Here is a 25764-nt window from a genome sequence, read left to right as displayed (position 1 = left end):
GTCTGCCATATTCCCTAATGTGAATATGCACTAGGTCATCAGGCATCCCTTAGTCATGTGACCAAGCCTGCTCTCTCAGGACAAGGGTCTTCAAAGCGGATGAGCTACTGTGCTATTGCTCTAAGAAGAGCTGGATTAAAACATTTTTTTTTTCACTGCTTTTGGGAAACCAGTGGAGACCTTCATAGTAAAAACTTGATTTATCTTTCTTTTGAGGGAAATATAGAACATTTCCATCAGTTTTAAAATTATGAATGATGAGCTTAATCTCTATTCAGTCAATCTAAAATAGATTTTAAAATAGCCTTTTCTTCTTTTTTAGAGAAAAATTACAAGGATGAGAGAAACAGACAGGATGAGAGAGAGGAGGGAGAGGGGGCAGAGAAATAATATATGTGTATATTATATTATTTTAATATGTATTTAAGATATATATATTATATAAAATTCCAGAATGGCAAAGTACTACTGATATACCAGTCTGTTTCTTCCTTTCCTGCTTCCTTTCTTCCCTTCCTCCCTCCCTCTTTCTTCTTTCCGGTAAAATAAAGAAAAGGTAAACCTAGAAATAGGGCTTCCCAGATGGCACATTGGTAAAGAATCCTCCTGCTAATGCAGGAGGCGTGGGTTTGATCCCTGGGTCGGGAAGATCCTATGGAAGTGGAAATGGCAACCCACTGCAGTCTTCTTGCTTGGAGAATCCCCATGGACAGAGGGAGCTTGGCGGGCTCCATGCAGTCCATGGGGTCACAAAGAGTTGGAGATGACTAAGCATACACACACACACACACACACACACACAAACCTAGAAATACTTTTTATTTCAAGATAAATGATATTTTAATCCCATCTAAAATTTATAGTGGTTGATCCTCTTAAAATCCTTTTCCTTTTGAAAGGAGGATAATCAATCCACTGCTTTGGAGAAGGCAGATGGAAACAAGTGGAATCACCTCTGGCATTTGTCCTGAGCCTGGATAAAATGTAAACATGGGGCTGAGCTGATCTGATTTCAGGGGCTGCTTACTCACCACTGGCCGCTCTTGCGTCTCCGGCGTGCCCTCAGCCCTGCCTGGGAAGAAGCTCCCAGGCTGCAGGGGTCATCACAGGGTAGCAAAGGCTGGGGACATTTAAAATGTCCTTTGTTTCTGTTTTCAAGCAAGTAATGCATCCCATGGAGCAAAATTCAGAAGGTAAAAATAGGGTATTAAAAAAATTAATTGTAGCATATTATGCACATTATCTTACCTATTGGTTTCCCCCCCCAGTTAATGATGCCTCTTATGGATAATTTCATGTCTTAATCTATAGAATTACTTCATTCTTTATAACGGGTGCATATTATTCCCCATTCTGGACTATTTTGTGTAAAAGGTTAGTGCCAATCTCTTACACACAATCCTGAAACAACTATCTGTACATGAGCGAAATGTATTGTAGGAGCTAATGGGTGATGAATCTGGTTAACGGTCAGCGTTGATGTCACATCTCCTTATCAATGTTTGATTCCCCTCAGACTATTTTATCTCTTTCTCCTTACCTCTGACATCAGTAATCATTTAATAGATTGAAAATGTATTGATTTCAGTGGAAGCCAATGTTTCTATCCATGACCATTCCTCTTTCTTTCTAATTAAACTCCCAGATTTAGCTGTATCTCCTTCATTTTTAATGTCAAAGGATAGTCGAGAAAAGTTCCTGTAAGGCTTGTAACAACATATTCCATTTTTTTTGATTAGCAGCTTCCACTTAGAAATGAAGTTCTAATTCGTTTTTCTGAAACAACAGTCACAGAAAGCAGATTGGTCTGGCCTTACCCCGGTGCAGGCTCGCTTGGCGTGCTCAGGGGGGCTTTGCGGGGGAAAGATTGGTGATGGGCTGAAACAGATTGCAAGGGGAGGTCCGTCCCGTCAGGCTCAGCTGAGCAAAGGGCCCGGGCATTTATCACTGTCACAGGGGGTGGAGGTGGGGGTGGGGATAGAGGCGTCACTGGGCCAGTCGGCCCATCAGCGGCCTGACAGCAGATGCTGTGCCACCCAGGGGCAATGCGTGTCCTGCTCGAGGCCGCTGCCAGGGTCACAGGAAAGGAGGAAGCCGACCGCTGATTACTAGGGTGCTTTGCTCCAGACAGGCACGGCCTCTTCTCAGGGTGGTGTGTACAGCTGCATGTAAGAGCCGATTCAGCAGTCTCAGTGGCAGACACGGAGCGTCCTAAGTGATGCTAGATGCTGCTGATGAGATGAGAACGTACCTCTGTGGGGCTCATGCTTTAATTCCATTCCCAGGACTCGGATGCTCTGTATCACGCTGGTTATTTTCACATGGGGAACTGACACTGGTAAACGCAAGCTGGGGGCACCAAGTCTCTGAAGGGCAATTTTTTTTAAGCTTTTTATTTTGTATTGGGGTATAGCCGATTAAACCCACTCCAGTGTTCTTGCCTGGAGAATCCCAGGGACGGGGGAGCCTGGTGGGCTGCCGTCTATGGGGTCGCACAGAGTCGGACTTAGCAGCAGCAGCAGTAGCAGCAGCAGCATAGCCGATTAACAAACAAAGGTTGTGATAGTTTCAGGTAAGCAGCGAAGGAACTCATTCTTACATATACATATATCCATCCTCCCCCAAACTCCCCTCCAATCCAGCCTGTGAAGGGCAACATTTTAAAAAACAATACTAAAAAGTATGATCTCTGTGAGATCCTCTATAGGTACATTTGACATCCATCTTTGAAATCTAAAGTATGTTTTAGGATCAATAACAAGCATCCCTTAGAAATCATTTTGGTGTACAGCCACATTTTTCAATACAACTGTTTTCAGCACTGTTATTCATGAAGAGGTCACATTCATCAAACTGACATATAGATCTTAACCCTTCAAGTAAGCTTATTTTTAAATGGAATTTCTCATCTCAAGATTGTCTAATTTGGGTGGTCATTAGGAATTACTTGTGTTTAGAGGGGGCAGGGAGATTTCACAAAAATCAGGTGGAGATTTTTCCGTCGATTAATATCACATGCTTAGCATAGATGCCTAAGTTGACATGGTTCTTACATGTGGTAATTAATAACAGTATTACATGAGTGAAATGGAGTCCTAAAAATGAAATGAACAATGATGGAATGCTTTTCTTGGGATAAAGTAGCATGAATCGGGAACTCATGCTTGTCTGAGAATTGTAACAGGATGCATTAGGAGCTGTAGGCAGTGCTGCTAACACAGGAGATGTGTGTAGACGTACCTGGTCTGCAGCCCTAACAAGTGGGGCAGAGTCGTTGCTGGTCAGTGAAGAATGAATAGAAGGCAGGCACTGTCTATCCTGTAGTAACACTGACAGCAAACCCAGTGCCTGGCACATAAGCTGTGTTCCGTCATTGTTTTCTGAACTGTAATTTTATTTGGACAGAATATAGATCCCTGTGCCTTGACTTGGTGGAGCAGATATGTCCCCCGAGTCCCTCCATCAGCCTTCCCTCCTCCAGCCCCTGCACGCCTGCCTTCCTGGGTCCATAAGCCCCAGAGCCCTGCACATCAGAGGGGGTGTAATAGGGCAGCCGTGTTTCTGGGCTGGGTTGGTCCTGAAGTCCCTGAGCATCCCCAGTGGCACTCAACATGCAGGGGCCGTGGGCTCAGGGACAGGCAAGAGTTCAAGGTACTCTGGAACCCTGGAAAGAAAAGGATCCTTACGTGATCAAGCAGTAAGCAATCTACCCGTCAGTTATTCTCATTTAAGAGAGTTTCTCTCGTTTCTCTTGCTCTTTCTCCTCCTCGAAGAAAACAGAGGAACAGGGTTCAAAGGAAAATGTTTAGATTTGTACAACTTGAAAATCTAGGTAAGATCTAGATTTCTTCTTTTATCTTACTGTTTCCCCACTTTAATGTTTATATATATTACTATTTTCTGATGTCATGATAAAAAAAAAAACTACTAATGGTCATACTTTTTAAATTGCTATTATTCCATCTGAGGCTGTGTCACAGTTTACTTCATTGTCTCCCTTTTGGTGAGCCAAGTAATGGTTTTTCATTCTTATAATCAGTTCTGCTGTAATTTGTGTTGTTTAGTTGCTCAGTCGTGTCTGACTCTTTGAGACCCCATGGACTGTACCCCACCAGGCTCCTCTGTCCATGGGATTCTCTAGGCAAGAATACTGGAGTGGGTTGCCATTCCCTCCTCCAGGGGATCTTCCCGACCCAGAGGTCGGACCCATGTCTCCTGCATTGGCAGGTGAGTTCTTTCCCACTGAGTCACCAGAGAAGCCCTTGTTTGGAAACCTTTGCCTCAGTTCTGATGATTCCCTAAGGTAGAAATAATTCACTTGTGAGGTTTGTCACAGCTCAAATGACTGAGAGTAACATAGGACACAACTTGGTGGCTGAACAGCAACAGCAACAACTCAGGACATGTTTAAGTTGGTTGTGATGTGTGGGGTGAATAACGTGATGGTGGGGGCTCACACCACCGGGTGGTCTGCAGCCCTGAGGCTTTAGTCCAGTCCAGGGATGGTTCTGGGCCCAGCAGTGGGCCTGGACTCCCAGGACAGTGGCAGCAGTTACAAGACTCTTCAGTTAGCTGGTGTCGCCAATATGACCTGTCTGGAGAGGCTTGACCCTTTAGGAGAACGTGGGGGCCCACTCTCCAGCCCCCAACGAAATACTTTGCCATTTACCTTATAAATCCATGCCCTCCCCACCCAGAAGATAGAAATTTTAGCTCTCAACTTGAGCACAGGACACGGCACTAATCGCCAGGTAGTTTGTGTCTGTATTTGCATTGTTGCAAGTACATGGTTGAAGAGTTTTACTGTGTTTTTGTCAAGGAAGAAGACAGTAATAAAGTCTGAAGTGCATTAGACATTCATAAAGCAAAACAAGAAGCAGCGTCAGTATCATCTTCTAAAGCTTTTGAACGTGTTCCTCCGAGCCCCGCACCAAATCCCCTTCAGAATCTCTCCGAGAGTTGACTTTGACCCAGTCTTGCTCTAATTAACCTCCCTGCTCCTCAAGCACTGGGCTTTCAAGATAAATGGAAATCTATTCCTCGTCCTCACACGCCCTTGACTGAGGACACGTCACGGCCATCAGCCCAGGTCGTCCCCCTGGAGTGCGGCACTTTGGAACGTGTGCCCACAGCGCCCAGCCAGCCAGACGGGAGGCACCCGCCTGCTGGGCCGGGCAGCAGATGTCCTTGTCAGACGGACAGACCCCTCCTGTCTCCTGCTCTGCTGGTGATCAATACTCTCAGTGCCCAGTCAATGAGAGATGGCTCTGTTTAGTCAGTTTGATTGTTTCTGTGGTGAAATGTGCCACCACTTTTGAAAAAAAAAATATAAATGCTTTTTAAAAAATATTTTTAATTATAAATTATAAATGCTCCTCACCCTCCAGTCTCATCTGACCTTTAGAATATGCTTCAGCAGTCTCAGGTTCTTTGGCCCCCGAGTACTTGCCTGAGCAGAGTGTCAATGGGAAGCTGCCCTTGGTCTGCAGGACTAGAACTGCCCTTGCTTGGTTTTTAACACCTCCCCTGTTCTCTCCTTCTGGAATAGAAAGTAGCACACAGTATCTATTCTCTTATCCATAAAGCCGTATAGAGTCTGGAGGCTTTCAAAGAGTCTTTTTAAAAAATTGCAATGGGTGATGTAGAAATGAGAAGGAAAAATGGCTTCTTTCTTTGTACCATCTTTATGGTTTATTCACTGAGACCAGGAATAGCAGAATGATTTCATCACACATGCCTTTCCTGAGGAGTAAGAGACTCTGTGGGGTGCTAAGTCCAGACGAGATTTTGTGGTCATAATCAGGGAATTGTGAAAGTGTGCTGGGATTGATTAATGATGTCTGCCATGGACATGGACGTGGAGGAGAGGTACATGTGTGCCGTGTATTTGCCAGTCCTGACTCAGATCTTGGGTGAAGCAAGTCCACATGTAGATGCTGATACAAGCCTGACAGTTGTGTGTATTGTGCGCCAGGCACTCTTCTCAGTGCCTTACATATATTAACTCCTTTGATTCTCAGAGCAACCCGTGAGGTAGGTACGGATGAGGAAATGGAAGCACAGAGAGGCTGCGTTGCTGAGCCAAGGTCATACGACTAGGCAGCGGGAGAGCTGAGATTCAGGGTCAGACAGTTTTATCGCAGAGTCCAGGTCCTTAGCCCTAGATTCTGCACTCTTTATCCTTGGCTAATGCTGTGTCTTTGCTCTCCAGGGGATGATGTAAGGCTCAGCTGTGGTTCAGAAAAAGATGCAAGATCAAGTTTAGAGCCTTGTTATCTTTGGGCCTCAGGCTGCAGAATGAAAGATAAGACAGAGTCCCGGAGAGCCTGGGCAGTGAGGAGGGAGTTGCTTATGAACTTCCTCCTTCCTCTCTGGGTAGCATGTCCAGTCTTTCCACTTCTACCTTCTCAGACGGGAGAAGGTGGTTTGGAAGGGAAGAGGAATGGTGTTTAGGGACTGGAACAGAGGAGTTCCTTGGTCTCCAGGCCATCCGACTGGGGAGACTTTCTGAGTGGCCTTTTTCAATGATCATTTATGTATAAGGGACACATGTGTGTGTATGTAGAGATACATCAGTGTATCAAATAATAATCTTTCATAATGGCTAAAGAGGGACTTTTTAGTACCTTAGTAGTTTGTTTCCCTTCATTAATTTAGCAGCTATTCATTAAACACCTATGTTGGGTCTTACAATGTGAGGAAACTGTGGGAACCATGAACCCATATGAGCCCTGCCTTCTCTGAGCTTGTAGTCTACTCGCTGAAATAATGACTAAGTGTAGGGTGCAGCTCTGACTGTAGTCGAGGGAATGAGGGGCGGAGGTGGCCAGACCACATGGGTTTTTGAAGCTGCATTGAAGAGTTCTGATTTCTGCGTATGAGCAGTGGGAAGCCATGGAAAGTGGGGGAGAGGACCAGGGACTTGGTGTTATATAATCAGTTAAAAGATAATTGTGATGATAATGGGAAGAATGAATTGGAGATGGGATATGGAAGAGCTGGAGGTGCTTGTAAGGGTCCAGGGCAGAGGCCATAAGAGTTGGGACGAGGGTGGTTTGGGTGGTGAAGGGAAGAAGTGAAAGGATTCTAAAGCTATCTGAAAGGCAAAATTAGCCAGATTTGGTGATGGATTAGGTATGCGTAGCAAGGGAGAGAGAATGGGCAAGGATGCCTCGAAAGTAGGAGTATGTGGTCCTATTCCCAGGGGTAGGGATGCTGGAAGAGGGTCCGGTTTGGTGAGGAAGGTCATCCTGCATTGGAAGTGCTTTTGAGCTGTGCCCGAGGAGATGTCAAATAAGCCACAATGTTTATGGAAGCCATGTAGTGGTTTGGCTGGCTATACATATGTCCTGATGGACTGTCCTGGGACACTAAGTGCTGCAGAACAAATTTTAGAAATCTACAGCTTTGTTGACTTCGAAAAATTCAAACAAACATTTTCATCTGGGAAGTAAGAATCTAACAATGACAAAGACAACTGATAGTGATAAATATCTTGCATAATATTCATAGTTATTTTTGGTTTTGCATATTTCTCTGCCAGTCTTTTCCCACAAGCATTCATATTTTTGTTAGCCGTCATTATAGTCTGCATTCAGTATGTAATAGCATTGTTTTCACTTACTATTATCCCAAATATTTTTTCACATTTCTATTTCTCTCTCAAATACTGTGTTTAAAATGTTACATGATATTCCATGCTTGTGATAAATTATGAATGATAATTTTCTATGTTTTGATAATGTTTGATAATGATAATGTTTCTCTGTTTTTGGATATTTAGTTGATATAAAGATTTATTACCAGTAGTACATGAGTAAATATTATGTCTACCACCTTTTTTTTTTTCTCTCGCATTTTTCTTTAAATTCTCATGAGTGAGCTTAGTGGGTTAGCCTTTGAATGGGATTATAGCTCTTTGATATATGTTTTAATACCTCTGACAGGGGCTCTGGGGTCCTAACTATAGAATAGAGCTGTGAGTTCCTCGTGGAGCCTCACCACCTTCCTTTGGATTCAGTAACCAATGATCCTACCATTGTCTGAACACTGTCCAAGGTACCACGGCCACCTGTGACCTTACCTCCTGCATCTGCTGGAGGGGCCAGTTAGTGCCTTGAGACTGTAAGGCTCGTGAGCCAGGTTCAGCCTGGTTCCTCCCCTTCACCCAGTTCTTCTGTTCCTCAAATAGTACACCGTTGCTTAGGAACCTGTGGAGGCCCCTGAAATGATGGAAGAGAGGCAGGAATCGACTAACCTAGACTGAACCTTATCAGCCTCCAGGTTCTAAAAGACCTGTGGTCTGTGGTGTGGTGCCACGGCGGCTGTGGTGTAGCTGTGGTGCTCCGGCGGCTGCCTAGGGTCTTGTGGGTTTGGATGGGAATCTCAAGACCTTTTATGATCAGGTGCCTGCCTACCAATCTATCCTTAAGTGCCGCTGCTTCTCAACACATCACCTTTACTTGCCTGGACTAGTCTGTCCTCTGGCCCAGGACAGTGTCTTGGCTGCATCGACTTCTGGCTCTCACTCGAGTTGCTCCCTCACCCTCTGCTTTTCTGAGTCCTAGTCCTCCTTTTAGACTCGACACTAACTGTAATTTCCCCAGGTCCCTGGCTCCACCTTGCAGCTGACTGTCCCTCTGCTGCAAACTCTTCCAGTACCTTTAGTCCCCACTCCAGGACTTAGCACATCATTGTAAACTTGCTTTTGAAATTTTACCTCTTGAAGATAATTGTACACTCCTCATAAAGGCAAGAATCATGTCAGTCTCCACCCAACTCTGCCAAAGCCCTCAGTACCTAGCTTTAGTGCTGAGCCCTGTGCCAGAGCTCAGTAAATCTAATGTGACCCATTAGATCAAAATATCCATGCACCATGATGCAGTGTCAAAGTGTTTTCGATGTAAATGTCCATGTTCCCAAATTGCTTAGGCTACTCATAGATGGGCCATACTCAGATCTTCTCTTACCTGGTTTTGGTTTGGGAGCTATGAGAGTAAGTTAAGGCTGGAAAACCATAAGCCGGTCACTTTTAATTTCTAAGTCCTTGATATGCATTCAGGTGGAAGGGTGACTGGCGGATGTGATGAGGCTGGATGAGGGGTAGTAGGAAGCAGTGAAATGAAGGTCTGTCTGGTCTTTAAGAAGGCAAGTGTCATTGGCCCCTGAAATGGTGCTTGACTTGCGAAATGATGCTGTCTGCAGTGTTACCCTGTTGTCTTTTTATTATGGTTATTTTAATACTTATGCGTTTATTTCTTTGGTTGCGTTGGGTTTTAGCTGCAGCGTATCTTTGTTGTGCCATGCGGGATCGTTTGTTGTAGTGCACAGACTCTCTAGTTGTGGCACACAGGCTGCATTGCTCCTCAGCATGTGGGATCCTAGTTCTGCAACCAGGGTTCTCACCTGCATCCCCTGCTTGGCAAGGCAAATTCTTAACCACTGGATCACTAAGGAAGTCCCTACCCTGTAGTCTTTACAGCTTACTTCTGATCATCAGCAATCCTCAGGGAGAGCCACCGCAGTTCACCCCGAGCCCCACGCTCCCTTTGTTCTCCAGGGCATGTCCTGGCACAGAGGGACCCTCTGGCCGGGAGTCAGGAGCTTCCAGGCCGGCTGGCTTTGCCACCCCCAGCTGCACGGCTCTGCACATACTCGGGCCTGGGAGTGCTCACTGGTGAAATGCCATGCCCGAATGAGGCCATCTCTGGGCTTTTTTGTAACTGAGATTAAAAAAAAATAATAATTGAAACTCTCTTAAGAGGGTGAACTTTAGTGCTGTTTCTAACTAAAAATGAGAAATAGGCTCTCTGACACATTTAATGACATGTGTTAGTATGTGTGTAGAACTTTACACTTCACTTGATTTTCTTTCTTTCTTTCTTTTTTTCTAGCCAAACATCATGTCAATGGCAACAGAACAGTTGAACCTTTCCCAGAGGGAACACAGATGGCTGTATTTGGTAAGATATCAATTCTGAAAGAAAACCCAAATTGTGTGCAAAGACTCGTGCCAAATTTCTGAGTTTTAGCAAGTGTCCTCAGGGCTTCAAAATCTGGGCTCTTCTAGATATTTACAAGTTGTTGCAGCCAAAAAATTATCGAGTTCTTAGAATTTCAGGGATCAGAAAAGCTTATTCTATAGAATTTAGTATGCTTTCCTTCCTCACTTTGCAAGTCAAATATCAAACTGTATATTTACTATTCTTATGTCCACACTCTGAATTAACCTGATAATTTAGGAGTTGAGTTTTTCTTCCCTAGGAAAGATTTTTTCCGTATACACATATACATATATATGTGCATGCTCAGTCTCTTCAGTCGTGTCCAACTCTTTGCGACCCCGTGGACTGTAGCCTGCCAGGCTCTTCTGTCCATGGGATTCTCCAGGCAGGAATACCGGAGTGGGTTGTCATTCTCTTCTCCAGGGGGTCTTCCTGAACCTAGGTCCTCTACATTGCAAACAGATTCTTTACTGTCTGAGCCACCGGGGAAGCCTATATGTATACATACATGTACTATACATACATGTGTATATGCATAAAAGCTGGGGTTCAAATAGCTTTGAGATGTTATTCCACAGAGATCAATCTAATTGAACAGTCTCTTTCTCCTCCATTATGAACTGAGCATATTCCTGTTTTTTGTTTGTTTGTTTCTCTGGTTCCTTCCCCTTAGCCTTTAGACACATTCTCTGATCTCTTTCATCCTAAAGCCCTCAATTCCCCTGACTTCACACCCCCTCCAGCTTCCATCTCCCCTTTGGTCCTGATGGAAGTCTCCTGCAAGGGCTTTTGATGTAAAATTGCTTTAAGCACTGAAGTGTCTTTGAGCCAGAAATTAGCCTTCTGACAACAGTGTCTCTAAATTAGCATATTCAGGATAAAATGTTTCCCTAATCCCAGAGTTAGTCATCACTGATGATTAACCCTGGAGAGTTATGAAACAGGGACCCACTTCTGCCCAGGTGTTTGTAAATCTTGCTGTGTGTGGGCTGTCACCTTTTAAAATATACTGGTCAGTAATTAGAAGTTCTAATGCCCAGAAATTTAAACGCAGTATCTGGTTTTTGTAGAAAAAAGCATTTGTTGTTGTTCAGTCACTAAGTTGTGTCTGACTCTTTTCAACCACGTGGACTGGAGCATGCCAGGCTTCCCTGTCCTTCACTGTCTCCTGGAGTTTGCTCAAATTCACGTCTACTGAGTCGGTGATGCTGTCTAACCATTTCATCCTCTATCGCCCCCTTCTCCTTTTGCCTTCAGTCTTCCCAGAAGAAGGGAAAAAGTCGGCTCCAGTGAGTCGGCTCTTTGTGTTGGGTGGCAAAAATATTGGAGGTTTAACTTCAGTATCAGTCCTTCCTATGAATATTCAGGGTCGATTTTCTTTAGGATTGACTGATTTGATCTCCTTGCATTAGTTATTACTATAAGATGTGTGCTCACTGTTTGATTTGTTAAGTTTCCTCTGAGAAATTACATTCAATGACAGCATTTTTACTCAAGTCATAGACCAAGCTGAGTGTCTGTTACCAGGGCACGAAAAGAGTCATGTAATTGTACAAAGGGTTCTTTCGGTGTCTTTTAGCTTTGTGAACCCCCAGAAACTAGGTTAGAAACTAGGTTCCATGTCATACTGGGAAATGTGAAATGAGACTGACTGGTCATAGATTTCCTCCTGTCCTGATATTTTAGGAAAGACTCTTTCCCAAAGGACTAATAATGTTGTTGGCCACATAATTGAAAATATCAGTGCATAAAGCTCTGTAGCGGGATTATTATTACTATAAGTTTGTGAAAGGTTTGCTTTAGAGTGACTTCCCTAAAAATCCTAACCCAAGGCCTTCATTGTTTGACTGGGCAAGCAGCTCCCCCTCTCCCAGCCTCAGTTTTCTTAGCCATGGAGTGGGGAGGCTGATGGGGTTCCTCTGAGACTCTCCCCTTGGCTTCTGCATCTTCCGTACTCCAGGCTGTAGGCTCATCTGGCTGCAGGCTACCCTGGGAAGCCCACTGTGAATGGCCAAGGGGTGTGCTTTTAAAAGAAACAAATTGTGTACCTAACCTCTACCAGTGCAGAAATATACAGATCGTAAACCAGAATAACATCCCCTGACATCTGAGGAGTTTTGCTTTATTAGAACTGCAGTTTGCCTCTTCCAGGTGCTTAAATGAAGGCCTCTGCTTTGGTTAACTGCACGCAAACATTTGATATTTGTGCTTTCAAAACCATCCTCTCTTGATATAGCTTGTCCACCTGGTCTGTGCTGGGGAGTGGATGGGTTTTGGGGTGGGGTTCCGTCATTCAAGTTGTTTATAGTTGTACTGAAAAAGTAAGACTAACTGCAGCTTCTTGACACGTCTTGGGCATTTAGTCCTCACAGTACCTTGTAAAGCTGGTCGGAGTACATAATCCCCTTCTCAGAGAGCTCATATGATTTATCACAAGTCCCTCAGCCATAGAGATGATGGAGCTCAAATGTGAGCCTAGGTCTAACTGACCGGAAGTCCACACTCTTTTCCTCATGTCCCCGGACACTTGGCTCTGGTTACAGGAGTCCTGGGACAGTCTGGTAGAGTCAGAATTGCCTTTCAGCTAGATCATCCATGCACAAAAGCATGATTTCCAGCCAAGTCAATTTAGCAAATTGATTTGTGAATTTCTGTGCATTTCCAGAGTGCTCTGAAGGACTCTTGAGATACAGCTTTTGCCGGGAAAACACTGCTTGGAGTGACATCTCCTACTATTTATCATTTCCCCCCATCTGATCTTAGTAGCAAGCATTAACATGCAGGAGAATGTCTTACATCAACTTCCCTGCGAGGTCACCAAAGCAACAGTGGCATTGTGTACTCGTCCAAACTCATTCTTTAGCCTGGGAAGGCTTTAGTATTTTATGCCAACAGAGTATCAGCTATTCCTGTTTCATTATCTGTCAGTTAATCATTTGAATGGACCTTATGGAATGCTGTCTAAATATAAACTTTTAAATTTAATCCACTCTGAAAATGCACTCCCATTAGCATTTAGCTTAGGATGGGTGATGTAAGGAAGGGTACAGTGAGGGTCAAGGGCAGGTTTCATTCTAAGAAATGTATGAATGTGTTATTATGTCAAGTGGCCAGATAATGTATGGACAGTTCCTTAAAAGCTGTTTCTGGCATGCAGTCTTCAAAGATTATTTTTAAGACAAGACGTTCATTTTTTTCAGGCTCTCTTTTGTGGCCCAGTTAGTTTTACCCTTGTCTTGTTTTTCTGTGATCACTGTTCTTTAACTTTTCATGGCTCTTTTCTTCCCTCCGCACTTTAGGACAATGATAATGAAGGTAATAGGCCTGCTCTCCCGGTGGGCTTCTCCTCGTCTGTGCGTGTTGCTCTCTTTCAAGTCAGTGGGAGCCCCTTTTTCACAGGCTGGGGAAGTGGACCCGAACATTTTGCAATTACTGAGTGTCTTTGTTCCTGGCGGCTGAGTGCCCAATGGCAGCCAGCCCTTTGATCACACCACAGCCCTGTGAAGTGGGCATCACTGGGCGCTTTTAGAGACGGAAAAACTGAGGCACCCAAAGATGAAAGAGATCTGGTCAAGTAAAGGGAGTGCTTCCTCTGGCACAAGGACATCCCCGTGACAGTTGCCCACATGCTGTGCCTGACTTTGAAGGGTCCTCTCCAGCTCTCCGTATCTTAGTGAAAGTGAACAGAGGACCCCTCCACCCAGGCAAAGAGCATGAGCCCCTACCTCTGTAGTGGTCATTCTCAAGTATGGAACAGCTATTCAGTTTACTAAAGGTACTCCATCGTCAGGAAGAGTTATCATTTCCAAATAAGATAGGAATTTGTTCATTGAGAAGAGTGCAGAGAAATCAGGGGTGTGTGGGGCGCCAGCCTTAATATGTGAAGAGTTTTAGTGCAATCTGAAAAAGTGAGATACAGAGTTTTAAAACTTTCGAGTTCAATACTTGATCATAACACTTATTATCCAAACTCAGATACTTTTAGGAGTGAAAAGGGTGCTGTTAAAAAATGTTATGTATTTAAAAATTTTTATTGGAATGTAGTTGCTTTATAATATTGTGTTACTTTCTGCTGCACAGCAAAGTGAATCAGCCACATGTACACGTGTATCCCCTCTCTTTTGGATTTCCTTCCCATTTAGGTCACCATGACGCAGTGAGTAGAGTTCCCTGTGCTATACACACATACACGTACTCACACATAAGAATCCTAATGAGAGTGTGTATTGTAAGCTATTGTGCCAAGAATAATAAATACATTGAGTAAAGTTGCATTGAAAAATAATGAACTTAGAGATATAAAAGGAAATAAAAATTCCAACACAGTAGCCTTCCCTTATGTACCACAGAGTCAATACCAGTAGTTACATTAACTTCCAAGATTTTACTCAGTATACCTGGCTGTTGTTATATTCTTTCTAAATGCCTTGAAATGAATAGTTAGTTCATATTTATACCTGGCTATTGTTATATTCTTTTGAATGACCTGAAATGAACAGTTAATTCATATTTATACCTGGCTTATAGCACTTAAGTAAGAGATGGGGAATTATCTGATTATACCTTTGCAATTCTAATATTGTACTAGTACCGTCCAGTGGGGCTTCCCTGGTAGCTCAGTGGATAAAGAATCCGTCTGCAATGCAGGAGATATAGGACACGCAGGTTTGAACCCTGGGTCAGGAAGATCTCCTGGAGGAGGACATGGCAACCCACTCCAGTATTCTTGCTTAGAGAATCCCATGGACAGAGGAGCCTGGTGGGCTACAGTCCATGGTGTTGCACAGAGTCGTACACAACTGAGCAACTAACACACACTGTCCAGTGCTGTAGGGCAATGAACTCTTCATCAGTAGAGGTATTCAAATGGGAAATCAATTCTACCTAGTTGGGAAGTGGAAGTAAATAACTTTTAAGAGGTTTTCTTCTCAATTAATGAGAATTGTCTTTGTTTCAGAGTGTTAAACCATTTTGAAAAAAATTACTTCTAACTGTAAATTCTTTGGTGCTGTCGTTTAGAAACCCCCATCTAGGCAGTTTGGTGAGAGGTAAAAATTCTGCAGTGAGAGGCTGCAGTGGTCAGGAAATGATAGATGACAAACAACAACAGCAGAAGTAGCTCAGGGAATTCTTAAGGTTATTCTGGGTTTTAGGCTCCCCCCAGCCTGGCAGATCAACATTCAGAAAACGAAGATCATGGCATCTGGTCCCATCAGTTCATGGCAAATAGATGGGGAAGCAGTGACAGACTTTATTTTGGGGGGCTCCAAAATCACTGCAGATGGTGACTGCAGCCATGAAATTAGAAGATACTTGCTCGTTGGAAGAAAAGATATGACCAACCTAGACAGCATATTAAAAAGCAGAGACATTACTTTGCCAACAAAGGCCTGTCTAGCCAAAGCTATGGTTTTTCCAGTGGTCATGTATGGATGTGAGAGTTGGACTATAAAGAAACCTGAGCGCTGAAGAATTGATGCTTTTGAACTGTGGTGTTGGAGGAGACTCTTGAGAGTCCCTTGGACTGCAAGGAGATCCAAGCAGTCCATCCTAAAGGAAATCAATCCTGAATATTAATTGGAAGGACTGATGCTGAAGCCGAAACTCCAATACTTTGGTCACCTGATGCGAAGAATTGACTCATTTGAAAAGACCCTGATGCTGGAAAAGATTGAAGGTGGAAGGAGAAGGGGATGACAGAGGATGAGATGGTTGGATGGCATCAGCAACTCGGTGGACATGAGTTTGAGTAAGCTCCGGGAGTTGGTGACGGACAGGGAAGCCTGGCATGCTTCAGTCCATGGGGTCACAAAGAGTTGGATACGACTGAGCGACTGAACTGAACTGATCCTGGCAGGGATAGCTCTGGAAACTCAAACTACTACAAAACCTGTTTTCTGTGTCCTAGTCTTTTGGGCTCTTCAAACAAGAGGAAGCAAAAGACAACCCAAGACATCATGAGAATGTACTGTGATCTTGTTACACTTCTCTGTTTCTAGCCACAGAGCCAAGAATTTGCTAAACTCTTTCCCAACTAGCTGTGTGGGAGGACTGATCCCAGAGCAGGGGCCAGTGGCTGTCAGAGGCCCATAGACATGCCCCACCTCAGGGGACACACCTTCTGTAGGAGAAGGGCTCATTGTCTGTAAGATGAACCAATCATAAGATATCTGCACCCCCCTCCCCACCCCGAATTGAATCAGAGGTGATTTTTGAAACAGCCACAGTTATTTTGTCTCCTGGCCAAGAACACAGCATTGAAAGCAGCAGGCAATATGTCAGACTTCAAAGGAAAAATATATTGGTGTCTCGTTGGCCAGGATCCAACATTATGTTGGTAAATAATCAAATCCCGGTGTGGCATATTTCTCCCTGAACCTTGACTGAAAACTATGGAAGACTATTCTGTGAGCTGTGGAGCGGCAGTCACTCATTCCAAGGAAAAGGCCAGAAAGAATGACTTTGAAATGTGTTTATAATTAACCAAACAATCTAAATTCACAAGATGGTTAGAACAGCAGGCTGCTCACTGGTGCGAACTTCTGAAGTGAGGAGGCACTTGGGGAAGCCAAAATAGGCCTTTCTCAGGGTAATCTGAGACACCTTTAAGGGACATGTAGCTGGTCATGTGGAGACATGCTTTAAGACACATTTTATTTTATGTGTCTTTTGCATGTGTGTAATGATCTCAGCTTTCATTTCCTTTTTGAGTGTGGAAAGGTCAAATAACAGGGGCAAGGCGGGGAGAGACTTTTCAAAGTGCCATGTTGAAAATTCCTTTTGTTGTGTGTGGCACTGCCCAGGATTGTCCTGGCCCTGGTCCTGGTCCAGAAGGCACAGGCATGGTGTTGGAGATGCCCGTCCTGGGGTGGGGAGGGTGAGAGCATGGCAGCTGGAGGTTGGTGGGGATTTCTGTGTCTGGAGAAAGCAACTGCACCCTTGGTAGGAAGCAGTGGGTCAAGTAGTGTCTGATAAAGTAACCCTTGATTGGTCTGGAGATCACGTATCCATCAACCCCAACCACGTGGAACACTTGTAAGAACCAGAAAGTAAGCACACCCTCCCACCAAAAGTTGCAGGGTCCCTGAAGAACTCAGAATTCACAGACATCTTTGGAGTTAGGTGATGGGCTTCCCCAATAGCTCAGACGGTCAAGAATCTGCCTGCAATGCAGGAGACCTGGGTTCGATGCCTGGGTGGGGAAGATCCCCTGGAGCAGGGAATGGCAACCCACTCCAGTATTTGTGCCTGGAGAATCCCACAGACAGAGGAGCCTGGCAGGCTACAGTCCATGGGGTCACAAAGAGTCGGACACGACTGAGTGACTGAGCATGAGCCCTGTTATTTCTTTCAGTGGAGTTTTAAAAAATGCTTAATTTTTCATTCTTTATTATGAAAAATCTCAACCATGTGTAAAAGTAGACTAATATAGTGAAGCTTCAGTAACTCAGCTTCAGCAGTTGTCACTCAGGGATTATGTGCTTCATCTCTGTTCCTACTCACACTCTCTTCTCCATCCCAGGTTGTTTCACAGCAAATCTCAGGTATCATATCATTTCATCCCAGGAATAGTTAGGCACGTATCTCTTTCTAAGAGCAGATTTTAAGAAAACGTACCACAATGCCATTATCATACCTCAAAAAATAGTTCCATAATATCATCAAATATCCCATGAGTGCGTATTTCTACTCTTGTCTTATAAATGTTTTTTCAAACCATCCCTTTGAATCAAGATCCAAATAGAGTCCATATACTGCAATTGATTTAGTCTCTTTTGGTCTATAAATTCACCCTTCTATCTATTTTTCCTTATAATTTATTTGTTTAAAAAACTAGATCATTTATTCTGGTACTGTCTCCTTCAGCCTGGATTGCATGAACATGCTTGTAAAGCCTCTGTATTTTCTGCAAATTGGAAATTAGAAGACTGATCAGAATCCATAGGTGGGGTGTGTAAGCATCCAGGAGACATTGAATAACTGGTTCTCTCTCTTTTGGTGAAGTCAGCAGCCCCTAATGATCATTGTCTTAATCTGTTATTTTATTAGAAGCTGCAAGATGGTGGTATTTAAATTCTTGCATTCCCCTTTATTTATGGCCTACAATATTTCTAAAAAAAGAAACTTCCCTTTATCAACAATTTGGTTACCTTGACCTCCGGTTGATTAGGAAAGCAACTTCGTTTTTTTCCCTATGTTTACTGTTTTGCTCCATGTATCTGAATATGGATTAAATGTATATTCATGAGTCAGAAGCATGTATAAGTATAGTTGCTTAAGTCAAAAGTGATTTAACAAGTGATGGAAACCTCTTTAATTGGACTGAATGACCATTTTCACTTGGGCATTTAATCAACCTATTAAAACTTGTAACCATTTGGTCAAACATTTGAAAATATAATCACAGTAGACAGATTGCCTCAACAGATTTGGGTAAAACAAAGAAGCAGGCGCACAGTCAGGTGGCAGAAGCAAAGCTGGATCTGAGGGGCCACCATCTTCTCTCTAGTTCTCGCCCCAGATCTTGTGACCAGATGCTCCTGGGCATGTCCCAGTCCTGAACTTCCACAGCCCAGGGTGTAAAAGCAACTCCAGAGAGGGCCTAAGGGCTCGGGGCTGGCTGGCTTCTAGAGGTGACATGCTTTCAGAATATCAAAATGATGACAATGTATGAGGATCCAAGCAGTGACAAAGCCTTCCCAGGAATGCTGCCCACTGCAAAGACTAACAGCTGGGCTCTCTCACCTGGAGCTCTTTTTTATGTTTTTGGCTTAATATTGTGACTGTGTTAGAGGTAACAGGAGACATATTTATCAGGGTGCGTTTTCTCTGCTTTCCAGTTTTTACAGACAGAGTAGGTAAAACCGTCTGTGATTCTCACTGCCAAATATTTTGAAATTCAAGAAGGGAAGCTATTTACTGACTCATTTTTGGTCTCATTTTATTTTTATTATTTATTATTTAATATGTTTTTTTGGTAAGTTGTCTCAAATTCTTCTTTTGGAATAATGCTGTGTATAAGTAAAGTAAATAAAAGTAAAGTAATTCCTATGAATGAAATTTCTTATGCCCAATGCAACAGTTTTTTTTTTGTTTGTTTGTTTTGTTTTTTTAAGGGCAAGGAAATATAGCACAGGGAGCTTAGCCAGTACTCTGTGATGACCTAGAAGGGTGGGACGGGAGGTGGGTGGGAGGGAGGTCCAAGAGGGTGTGTATGTATATATACATATGTATATATGTATCGGAGAAGGCAATGGCACCCCACTCCAGAACTCTTGCCTGGAAAATCCCATGGACAGAGGAGCCTGGAAGGCTGCAGTCCATGGGGTCGCTGAGGGTCGGACATGACTGAGCGACTTCACTTTCACTTTTCACTTTCATGCATTGGAGAATGAAATGGCAACCCACTCCAGTGTTCTTGCCTGGAGAATCCCAGGGATGGGGAGCCTGGTGGGCTGCTGTCTATGGGGTCGCACAGCTGATTCATGTTGTCATACAGCAGTAACTAACACAATATTATTAAACCATCATGTGTGTGTGTTAGTCGTTCAGTCATGTCCAACTCTTTGTGACCCTATGGATTGTAGCCTGCTGGGCTCCCCTGTCCATGGAATTCTCCAGGCAAGAATACTGGAGTGGGTAACCATTCCCTTCTTCAGGGGATCTTCCCGACCCAGGAATCGAACCCAGGTTTTCTGCATTGCAGGCAGACTCTTTACCATCTGAGCCACTGAAGGGCATCCAGGTATGGCTCTGGGCAGAACCTGGAGGGAACACAGTTCTTGAAATAAGGGAAACAAACTTGGTAAGCACCACACTGAACCAGCCTTTTCCCTGAGGGCACTTCCAAAAGTTCACAGTTGCTTATTTAAAAGAGTAAGAGCAAGCAGGCGAATAGAAAGTGTCTCCCTTACTAGGCTGAAGGGGCAGAGTCTAAGGGCGGCTAGAGTACCGGTAAGTCACTGGGAAATATTCCATAAGGAAGGAGTAATAGAAAGAAACAAACAAAAGAGATTAATAGTTAAAGGAAAAAAGTCAATAGAAGCAGACCAAGAGGTGAGTCCGATGTTTAAATTAGCAGACGAGGATCAAAAATAGATATTATAAATACATGAAGCAATTTACAGGAAAAAGATGGACAGGGTGGGGTAATAGAGTAATATCAACAGAGAAATGTAAACTATAAAATAATGAAATAGAATTTCTAGGACTGAAAAACACAGCATCTGAAATTTAAAGAGCTATTACTGGATTATCTTCACAGGAGATTGGACTTTACATTAGAAGTGATCAGTAAACTTGAAGACAAGTCAATAGAAATTATCTACACAAAAGGACAGAGAGAAAAAATAATTTAAAAAAATGAAGAGAGCCTTGGTAATTATGAGACCATGTCAGTTGGTCTAATGTATGTGTAATTGGAGTGTCAGAAGGAGCCCAGAGAGAGATACTGGGGCAGAAATACATGTTTGAGGAAATAATAGCCATAAATTTGATGAAATATTATTGGGAGGTAGTCAAGATAAATGCCAAAACTGGAGAGTCAAACGCAAGGCTCAAATCAGGACCAAGGAATAAAGTTTTGCGTGGGCATAAAGACTTAGTGATGGAACAGCAACAACAGCAAAGATTAATAAACATGGATGCATATATAGTGGGGAGGATCTGTTTTTCTCAAAGGCCACCCGTTTCCCCATTTTCACTCTCTTAACTCCTTCTGGAAGGCGTTGTTCCCCCTTCTCTGGTTCCATGGTGACGTTGAGATGGACTCAGACTTGGGTTCAGATCCTAGCTCTCCTTCTCACTAGGAAATCATTGCAATCTGCATCCTGGAATCATCATTTATTAAATGAAAATAATGATAACTTTTTCACAGGGCAGGTCTCAATGGTATAGACTACGTGCATTTTATAGAGTCACAATGGCCATATCATCGTAGGCACTCAACAAATAATAATTTCTTTCTTCTGCTAAACTGAATCCTCATTGTGGTTAGCTGGCATCACTACCCACCCAGTTAGCCAGGTTAAGGAAATTGTGCTTTATCTTAAGGGCAACAAGAACCATAGAGATGCTTTTCACCAACTGTCCTCCCACCAACTGTACCATACCGTTCCTTCTTGACGAAGTGGAATGATCCAGGCTGACCTGAGCCTCCCTTTAATGTTTTTCTGTTTCTCAGGAAAGATAAGAAGACGGTCCGATTGTACTTCGTGGTTGCAGATTATCTGGGCGGCCTTTCAGGAAAATTCCTTTATCTGGAGTTTCTTTTCCGCCTCCACGTGTCCTACATTTTCTCTTAGGATTCAGCTAGAACTGAAGGCCTTCTGCTGTGTTAATCAGCACCCACTGGCAAATGTCATGTTCATTTGTTCACAGAAATTCCATCAATCTCTCACCCACTGTAAAACAAATTTGCAAGTGCCTAGAGAAGGCATGGCCCATGAACAGACATATCTAGGAAATAGAGTAATACTAAAGGATGCTTCCTAGGAAAACTGAATACTATTTTTTTTTTCTTAAGGCTTTCTTTTCTTTGCCCCGGCGAGCTGTTGAACATATTTGTCAGGCCCTGATAAAATGGACTGCTCACTCTAACCTGGCTTGGTCTCCAGCCTTGTGTTCACCTTCACAGGAAGAGCGTGTTTCTCCTGAATCGGTGCAGCTGTCCATCTGTCATCGATTTTCCTCTAGTCCAGCTAGCAACCACTTGCTTTCCAGCAGCTGGGAGGACCATGATGCTTCCAATGAGCTGGTTTGTGAAGCCTATAGGCTTTCCAGTGCTGACATGGCCAGGGTCATCCTGTCCAGGGCACCACTGCCTCATCAGCCCATTCCTGGGGAGTGGTTGTGGCTCCACTGTCCTTGAAGGGGCCCAGACACACTGTGCACACTCTGAGGAAAGCACATGGTGAGCAGATTCAGAAATCTGTGTAGTGAGGAAAAGATGAAGATGCTTGTAATCAGCTTGCAAGAGGAGGTTCATGGAGTTACCAGAGCCTGCAGATGGCCAAAGGGTTGAAAAGTTGTCCTGAGGAAGAGGGGCTAAATTTGTCCTGTATGACCTCACAGGAGAGCATCAGAGCGAAGGAGGGAGCACTCTAGGGTTTTGGCTCAGTGGAGGAAAGAGCTTCCTAAATGTCGTTAGATCTACAGGGGTGGACTGGACTGCTTCAAGGTTAATGGCAGTTCAACTGTTTGCCATGATGCTGAGGAATGTGTTAATAATATTAATAGCAGGGTCTTGGGACTTCCCTGGTGGTCCAGTGGTTGAGACTTCGCTTTCCAATGCAGGGGTTGCAGGTTCTATCCCTGGTCAGGGACCTAAGAGCCCACATGTCCTGGGGCTAAAAAAAAAACACAACATAAAACAGAAGCAGTATTGTAAAAGATTCAGTGAAGACTTTAAAAATAGTCTGCGTTAAAAAAAAATCTTAAAAAAAAATACCAGCAGGGCCTTTAAGCTACTTGAGAGATCAGGTCCCTTACAACCTTGGAATTCTCATTCTTGAATCCTCTTGGTGAATAAAGATCTACTGCTCTTCAGAGGCTATTCCCAGGGTAGAGGGTGAAACACAGCAACGTGTAGAAAGACCTGGGAGCTGCATTCATCATGGAACAGCAACACAATGTGTCTATATGGACATGTTTTAAATGTGGGAAGAGACTGCAAAGAATACTTAATAAAACTAAAGCAGTATTAGGAATGACGTGGACAGAAGGTAATTAACTGTTACCAAACACTGATAATATCAATCAGATTCTGATTGCTGTATGGTTTCTTGTGTTAAAATTGTATAGTTTTCAAGTAAAAGTTGTGATACGTAAAGCATCTTACTGAATTATTTAATATGATGTGTGTGTGTGTGTGTGTGTGTGCGTTCAGTCTCTCAGTTGAGTCCAACTCTTTGTGACCTCAAGGACTGTAGCCAGCCAGGCTCCTCTGTCCATGGGATTCTCCAGGCAAGAATACTGGAGTGGGTTGCCATGCCCTCCTCCAGGGGATTGAGAAGTTAACAGGCAGGAAGGCCAGGGGTCTCCAAAGGGAGGAAATAGGCTGCAAGTGTCTCTTAAAATTCTTTGTTGCTATGATGACACCTGGTTCCACCTGAACTTAACCTTTCTCAAACCTTGAGCTAACCAATACATTTTTCTTACGGAAGTTTTTTTTTAAGCTGTGTTAATGAAACTATGTATTTGCTTTGGAATTTGCCTTTCTTCAAAATGGTTCCACCTAAGGCTAACTTTTGGCTGATAATAGCTCAACAAACCAGTATTCATATCAATTGTTTTATGGCCGGGGGATGACACACCTCATGCCTTCCTATCTCAAAAATGCATATTGTGGGAGAGGGGCCTGGTGAAACTCCCTCAGCCTTGAGGTGTCTCTCTTATCTGATTAATAACTTTTTAACAGACATAAAACAGCTTGCTAAAACTAGCAGGGGGCACTGTCCACCCCGCTTCTGATGTCTATGTCAGAAGTTTTCTCTGTCCCTTTTTATGCTTTAATAAAACTCTGCTATACGAAAGCTCATGAGTGATCAAGCCTGGTCCCTGGTCCCGAAGTTAAATCTTCTTTGAAGACCATTCACCGTAAGCTATCAGGCCCTTCCCAATCCAAGGATTGAACCTGTGGCTCCTGCATTGCAGGCAGATTCTTTTCCGCTGCACCATCTGGCAAGTCCCAAGATTCTTACATGTTACCTACTCATGATTTTAAAGAAGACAAAGAGCAAATTTGAAAGTGTCTGTGATGGAAATTGACTTGAAAGCGGTGGGTGGGGTGAGGGAGCGGGGCTGAGGTACGAGGACAGTTGAAGAGGCAGCAGCTGATCGGGACTAGGATGGTGGGGGCAAAGGGGTGAGGGTGAGGGGCTGGACCCCAGGAAACTGCTGAGGCTGAGGCAAGTGAAAGGGAAGAATAGCAGAGACTCCCAGATTTCCTATGAAGGGTCTAGGAAAATGCCAGTAGCATTAAAACAGAGACATCGAAACGATGCTGGCTTGCTTGGTCAATTAAGTGTTAGATGTTTTGAATTCAGGATGTCAGGGGGCCTTCCAGGTGGAGATAACGCAGGAGGGAGTTGGAAATGCATCTTTCTAAAGCTTTCTTAGCTGGGTGGTCCGGGGTTAGACCTATGGGTTCAGAGCCATTTCCAAATAGATGATATGTGGTTTGAACCGTATAGAAAAAGCCTGCTTTAAAGGCATAAAAAGGCAAGTGTAAATGTGGACCTTACAGCAAGTTAAAAACAGGCAAAGTGACTTTGTGAGCTTGAGCTGTCAAACTGCAAAGGAGCTGAGGAAGATGGGGAGCCTGTGATCTCAGGAGTAGGAAGGCTGTGTCTCTCTTGCTGTCCTGTCTGACTTTCTGAGATCCCTCTCATGGAGGTAGCTCTGGAAATGACTGGGAACATGGCTGTGTTCTGAGTAATGTCTAACGGTAGGGCAAAGAGCTGGAAGAGAGGAAGCATTTGGATAAAATGTGAAAGAAATATGGATCACAACACATGTACTATTTTTTAAGAGACATAATTTCTGTGTGTTTACTTGGCTGCATCAGGTCTTAGTTACGGCACGCAGGATCTTTCGCTGCGGTGCTTGGACTCTCTACTTGTGGCCCTCAGGATCAGCAGTTGCAACGCGCAGGCTTACTTGCTGCACAGCATGTGGGATCTTCCCAGACCAGGGATTGAACCCGTGTCCCTGCATCGGCAGGTGGATTCTTTACCCCTGGATCACCAGGGAAGTCCCAAAGATAAAATATTGTTTAAAGAGTCATTTTGTTATATTCTGTAAATGACACCTCTTATGCTCCAAGTATCCAAGGTTCACCTGTCTCAACAGATTTCAAAAGAACACAATAAAGACCATGTTCTCTAAGTGCAAAGCAAAAAATGAAGATACAGTGTAAGAAACAGGCCATATGTTTGAAAGCTAAATTTTATACCCTTAAGTAATCCTGCGTTAGAAGGAAGTAACTTGGAAATTATAAAATATCTAGAAAAGAGCGACGAGGAAAGTACCACATATTTAAGTATGTGGGATGTATCTAAAGCTTTAAAGTTGTTTATCAGAAAATAAGAACACTTGAAAATAAACAGCCTAAGTATTCATATCAAGAAACTAGGGAAGGAACAGACTAAAAGTAAACTGTATAACAAGATAATTGTAAAGAAAGAGCAGATGTAGAAAACTAAAAAAAAGGGGAGGAATCACTGAAAGCCAAATTTTGTTTTGTGATGAGAATGTCTAAAAACAGAAATAGAAATAGGACCACTTGAATAAACTCATGGCAGTGAAGCAATCAAAGTTTTTCCTAATGCCTCCCCTCTCCTCTCCAAAGACACAAGGTCTAGGGGGTTCAGAAAGGTTTATTATAACTCCAAGGACCAAATAAATTTTTCTAATGCAGCGTTAAATAGGAGAAAAAAGAAAAAAATGTTAACAATCCATTTTATGAGGCCAATATAACCTTGATTCTAATTGTGGACAAGGTCGTACAAGGAAATAAAATTATGACATATTTTCCTTACAAACATAAATGAAAACATTGAAGTAAAATATTCATAAAAGTATTTCTTTCATATTAAAAAGCATTATGAGTAGGTAAGGTTTATTGAAGGATGGTTCAGAAAAACTTATAAATGTGATATATTACTTTGAGAGATTAAAAGGTTTGGAATCTCTATGATCTTCTCAAAAGGATGCAAGCATTGTTAAAACTCAAAACTTATTCACGGCATAAAGCTCTTTA

At 43.3% G+C, this 25764-nt stretch overlaps 1 protein-coding gene across 3 annotated transcripts in view; it reads left to right on the top strand.

Moving 5' to 3' along the window:
• The window catches only part of MSRA (methionine sulfoxide reductase A), a 385655-nt gene that overhangs the window by 151836 nt on the left and 208055 nt on the right, over positions 1–25764 (top strand). For all 3 annotated transcript variants that reach the window (XM_070794410.1, XM_070794409.1, XM_070794411.1), the window contains exon 2: positions 9894–9962. In XM_070794410.1, the coding sequence (XP_070650511.1) occupies positions 9894–9962 (69 nt within the window). The remainder of the gene's footprint in view (positions 1–9893; positions 9963–25764) is intronic.

This window comes from Bos indicus, chromosome 8 (genome assembly GCF_029378745.1).
Source record: "Bos indicus isolate NIAB-ARS_2022 breed Sahiwal x Tharparkar chromosome 8, NIAB-ARS_B.indTharparkar_mat_pri_1.0, whole genome shotgun sequence".
Classification (NCBI taxonomy): Eukaryota; Metazoa; Chordata; class Mammalia; order Artiodactyla; family Bovidae; genus Bos; species Bos indicus.
This window is presented reverse-complemented; position numbering and strand designations above follow the sequence as displayed.